The 5,436-nt window shown below is 34.1% G+C and overlaps 1 protein-coding gene across 1 annotated transcript; it reads right to left on the reverse strand.

Moving 5' to 3' along the window:
- Window positions 1-3,039: 3,039 nt before the first annotated feature.
- LOC101708302 (cytochrome c oxidase subunit 6C) lies at window positions 3,040-3,416 on the reverse strand. The gene has a single exon (XM_087183533.1). The coding sequence runs from the start codon at window positions 3,382-3,384 to the stop codon at window positions 3,157-3,159; it is 228 nt and encodes a 75-aa protein (XP_087039659.1). The 5' UTR covers window positions 3,385-3,416; the 3' UTR covers window positions 3,040-3,156.
- Between the last annotated feature and the right edge of the window lie 2,020 nt (window positions 3,417-5,436).

The raw sequence follows: 5,436 nt of genomic DNA on the forward strand, positions 1-5,436 counted from the left end.
TCCAGTTGATGGGCACTTGGGCTGTTTCCAAACCTTAGCTATTACAAACTGTGCTGCTATAAACATAGGTGCACATATATCGCTGTGGTACTATTCTTTTAATTCTTTGGGGAAGATACTCAGTAGGGGAATAGCTGGGTCAAATGGGCCCTCTAGTCCTAGTTCTCTGAGGTATCTCCATACAGATTTCCACAGTGATTGCACCAGTCTGCACTCCCACCAATGGAGAAGGGTTCCTTTCTCTCCACACCACCGCCAGCATTTGTTATTGGTTGATTTCTTGATAGCAGCCATTCTTTGTGGGGTGAGGCCTAATCTCAGTGTTGTTTTCATCTGCATCTCTTGAATGACCAGTGATGTTGAGCATTTTTTTCATATATTTATTTGCTGTTTTTCTTCTTTATCTGAGAAATGTCTGTTCATTTTGGATGCCCATTTTTCAATTGGGTCTTTGAATTGGGGGGGGTCTGATTTTTTAAAATTCTTTATGTATTCTAGATAGTAGACCTTTGTCTGAGGTACAGCTGCTAAAAATTTCTTCCCATATTGTAGGTTGTCTCTTAGCTCTGTTGGTAGTTTCTCTTGCAGTGCAGAAGCTTTTTAATAAGATGAGATCCCAGTTGTTGATTCTGTGTGTTAGCTCCCATGCTACTGAAGTTTTGTTCATAAAGTCTTTTCCTATGGCAATGTCATTGAGAGTTCTACCTAACTTATCTTCCAGAAAGTTTACTGTTTCTGTCTTGATATTTAGCTCTTTAATCCACTTCTATCTTAGTTTAGTTCATGGTGATAATTATGGGTTTAGTTTTAATCTTTGGCAGGTTGAAATCCAGTTTTTCCAACACCATTTATTGATCAGGCTATCTTTTCTCCAATGAAGGCGATTGGCTCCTTTGTCAAAGATGAGGTGGCTGAGTATGTCTGGAGTTGTTTCTGCATCTTCTAATCTATTCCATGGATCCTCGTGTCTGTTTCTTTGCCAGTACCAAGCTGGTTTTTTTCACAGTAGCTTTGTAGTATAGTTTCAAGTTGGGGATTGTGATACCCCCTGCCATGTCTCTGTTGCCCAGAATTACTTTTGCTATTCTAGGTTTCTTCTGCTTCCAAATGAATTTTTGGATTGTTTTCTCTAGTTCTGTGAAGTATTTTGTTGGAATTTCAATCGGTATTGCATTAAATCCATGATATAGTAGTTTTGGAAGTATGGCCATTTTCACTATATTGATTCTCCCTACCCAGGAGCAAGGGATATCTTTCCATTTTCTTATATCCTCTTCGATCTCCTTCTTCAGAATGATGTAGTTTTCAGTGTAGAGGTCTTTTGCTTCCTTTGTGAGGTTGATCCCTAGATATTTAATTTTTTTAGATGCTATTGTAAAAGGAATTATTTCCCAAATTTCTCTCTCAATGGGTCTGCTATTTGCATATAAGAAGGCTATTGTGTTTTGAGTGTTAACCTTATATCCAGCTACTCTACTGAATCTGTCAGTTAGGTCTTGACACATTTCCATTTTTTTATCATCAGGTTTAGATTTCTTAAATCAGAGAGAACATGCTATATTTGTCTTTCTAAGTCTGGCTTATTTTGCTCAACATGATGATCTCCAGATCCATCTATTTTCCTCTAGATGACAGAATTTCTTTCTTCCTTATGGCTGAATAATGTTCCAATGTGTATATATGCAGTTATGATTTTTAGAAAATTAAAGTTGAATTGTTAACCATAAATAAAAGGTTTAATAAAGTCCAAATATTACAATAATAAATATGATGAAAGGAAAATGTAATATATATTATATATATGTGCTATATATTTGTTCATTTTTAATCTATTAATATGTCCACCAAATTTTAATTGGTTATATCTTATTGTGACCATTACTGCAAATATCAGCATAAAATGAAATGAGACAAATTCTTTGTCATGTTTAGATTGGATTCTGTGAGGGACTCAGACAAAAATAAAAGAAGAAGTGTACTTTATAAATTTATATATAGGACTTAAATAGATGTATCAGTCAGAATAATAATAGTAATAAATTATCTCTAAAATAATGGTGCTCCAAAACCCAAAGAATTATTTCTTCATCATGCTTCAAGTTCTTCATGGTTGATCAGAAGGCCTATGTTCTCTATGACAACTCAACAATTCAGACTGAATAAGCAACTGCTACCTAAAAATTTGGTATGTTCAATGTTCAAAGGAAAGAGAGTTTCAGAAAATTCTCAAAAGTCAAAATCAATGTAACACATCGACCTGAAGTGCCTGTATCTCATTCCCTATGTCCCAAGAACAACAGACTTGGAAGAAACAGAGATATTTTCAGTCTTTTGAGAAGAGTATGGTCCTGAGTTGAATTATGTACCTCATAAAGTTATGTTGAAACTCTTATTCCTTGGTATTGGTGAATGTGACCTTATTTAGAAATATAGTCTTTGCAGATATATGAAGTTAATATGAGATCATGAAAATAGGCCTGAGTATAATACAGCTGATGTTCTTTTAAGAAGAAGCCCATTTTGACATAGAGACACATGAGAGTATGCCATTTAAAATGGAGGTAGAATTTTAAATGGTGCATCTATAAGCTGAGAAATGTCAAAGAATGCCAACTGTCAGGAGAAGCTAAGAAAAGCATCAAACAGATTCTCCTCAAAATCCTCAGAAGGCCCAACCTTGAAGACACCTTGATTTCATTTTTATTTTTTCAAGCCAAACTTTTTGGAAAATTTGAACATGGCAGCCTTATAAAATTAGTCCAAACACTAATTATGAACAAAGGTAAAACTATAGTGTACCAAGAGTAGGTAAAGGGTAACCAGAGTTCTCTTTTAAGAAAATGGTTTGTAAGCATAAAACTAAAAAGAAAAAATATCTTGAGGTGAGTCTTGCTAAAATATGACAATCTATGCAGTCAATTTGTTTTAAGTTCTTGTTTCCTAAGGCTCAGTGTATAAAAACAACTCAAATATAAAAATTACATATGGGAAAAAAACCTTTTCTGGGATTTTTTTTTTTTTTTACTGTCCACACTGGTGTTTATTTGTCATGAGAACTATTCTTTAGTCGATATTTTGATGTTTCACAGTTCAGGAACACTTATCAGTGACAAGTGTCTACGGAACTCTATCCAAAGAAACCTTTTTATTCCTATATCACTTTGCACTCTGAAAGATACCAGCCTTCCTCATTTCTTCAAAATCTTTCATGGAATCATAATTTCTGTAGAAATCTGCATACGCCTTCTTTCTTGGTTCAGCCACACCAAACTTATAGAGAGTTGCAACTCCCAGGGAGACAACGAATGCTCCAACAATATGGATCCGCAGATGCCTGGCCAGAAGAACTCGCATCTGTGGTTTCGTCAAAGCACTGGAACTCATGGTTACTGTCCTCAACACCAGCGTCCTTCCCTACTCCCTTTTCTAGGATTTTTAAGACATAGATTCCAGGTCTTAGGAGAAAAATTGTATTTGGTTTATTTTTCTCTTGTATAGATCATTGCCTTGTTGCACTGTATCAGAAATCAATTGTTTTATACTTAAGGGACTCTGTCAGAGTTAAGTAAGAAGAATGGGACTTTGAAATTTCAAAGTTACAGTCCTTGTAGCAAGAGAAATGTCTCTCATCTACTTTTTAACATGATGAATTAGATTTTAGATATATTTTTATCTCATAATTCTCTTTGAATTAAAAGATTAAATAGCTTTAACTATGGTTTTAATTCATATCTTAGCAAAAATTATCTGCATAAGCCACTTAAGTATGCAATCACTGGATCTAAGAAAACTAGGTAATGGGAAAGATTAAGACAGACATGATATTATTTATTAATAGGAAATATTATGCTTTCCATTTATTTGAGATCTGAGGGAAAATCTGCTGAATGAATTTAAGTTTCAAGCAGTGGTAAATTACCTTACTTATTGATGAATGTGGGGCACATGAAACTATCACGCTAGAACTTTTACAATTCCCATGGTGTCTATGTGCTCAAACACTGTTGGGGAAATATAAACTTAAAAAAATTGAACAAAACTATAATGATGTAGATGAATCTCATAAAGCATTATGGACTTCTCAAAACCAGAAAAAATAATTCAGGTGCAGTAATTGGAAAAGTAATTTGAAAATTCATTTTTATTATCAAAAAATTCATGTTATTGGTGCATTTATGTGGATGTAAATTTAGTGTAGTACCTGAGTTAGAACATATTTATGTTCTAGATAACTCAATTATCCAAAGCAGGAGATTTTTCAGTTATAATAGTTCTTAGACTGTGGTGGTAGACAGCACAGTGAGTTTATAAGAAAATGAGTTTGTATACTTACAGTTAGCTTTTGAAAAAATATATTTACATAAAATAAAATTCATTTTTAGAAATTAGTTCAGCAACCTGTCACAACTGCTTAAAATTAAAGAAAAAATCCTATTAAACATATAATTACTTTCTGTAGAAGTGTTTTCTCTAAGAAAAACATCCTATTTTTGATGGGTTTGTGTGATTTTACTGTCAAATTTTATTTTTAAAGTTTAATACTTTTACAGTTTTTACATCAAACTGAAGTTTGTTTTTATTTGTAGGAATTCTCTAGAAAAATGTGTGATTTAGGAGGAATGATCTAATTACTTTTTAACTACTTCTATATTGAAATTAAGTTTTACCTTTGTGTCATTCCTGTTGGAAGTTTGTTCTATGGTAATCTGTTAATTGTCCCTAAGGAGTCACAGTTTCAGGTATTCATCTTCTTGTGTCTTCGATTCCCCTTGAACTTGATCTGGGTTTATCATCTTTAACCACAAAAATATCATTGACAGGACATTCTACCAATCCTAGAATTAGCCTTACACATGGCTGACAGCTTCCTATATACTTGGGATCCTTAGGTCTCCATATGGAAAGATGTTCCTCCTTGCTAGAATGACTAATTGATTAGAGAAAAACTAGATATACAGGAGAAAAGGAGAAGCACAATTGTCCCAGCATCTTAACTGAATCCAGTCGTTGGTGGACTCACCACTTCCAAGTACCCATACAAGTCTCCACCAGTTAGAACAACAGAACTACCCACCTGAATCCTGATTGTCCAATCTTGAGAATAAGAATAACTGTTCAGATCTAGTAGATCTGGGAATTGTTTTTAAAGCAGCAATAGACACACCAATTTAGATTTAGCACAAACACTGTGTTAATGTGTAAATGATCTGTCTTTAAAGAAAGAAATCTGCCCTTATTTCCAAGAGATCCTGGTGGAACACAACGTTCCTCTGTGCCATCTGCTATTGCTTGAGCCATTAGAACCCATTGAAAAAACTGTTCTTGGTTTGAGTAGTTATGGCAGATCTAGTATTTCCCAGGGACTCTTAGATTTTCCACATACCACTCTACATATTCTTAGAGTGATGAGACCCACTGTTTCTAACTAAGGATCAG

This window comes from Heterocephalus glaber, unplaced genomic scaffold, assembly GCF_053883595.1.
Source record: "Heterocephalus glaber isolate CG9 unplaced genomic scaffold, H.glaber_assembly_v1.0 deba00001481, whole genome shotgun sequence".
Taxonomy (NCBI): domain Eukaryota; kingdom Metazoa; phylum Chordata; class Mammalia; order Rodentia; family Bathyergidae; genus Heterocephalus; species Heterocephalus glaber.

Bases quoted from the DNA above. Each gene is read 5' to 3' on its own strand.
- LOC101708302 (XM_087183533.1), bottom strand. From the start codon at position 3,384: ATGAGTTCCAGTGCTTTGACGAAACCACAGATGCGAGTTCTTCTGGCC.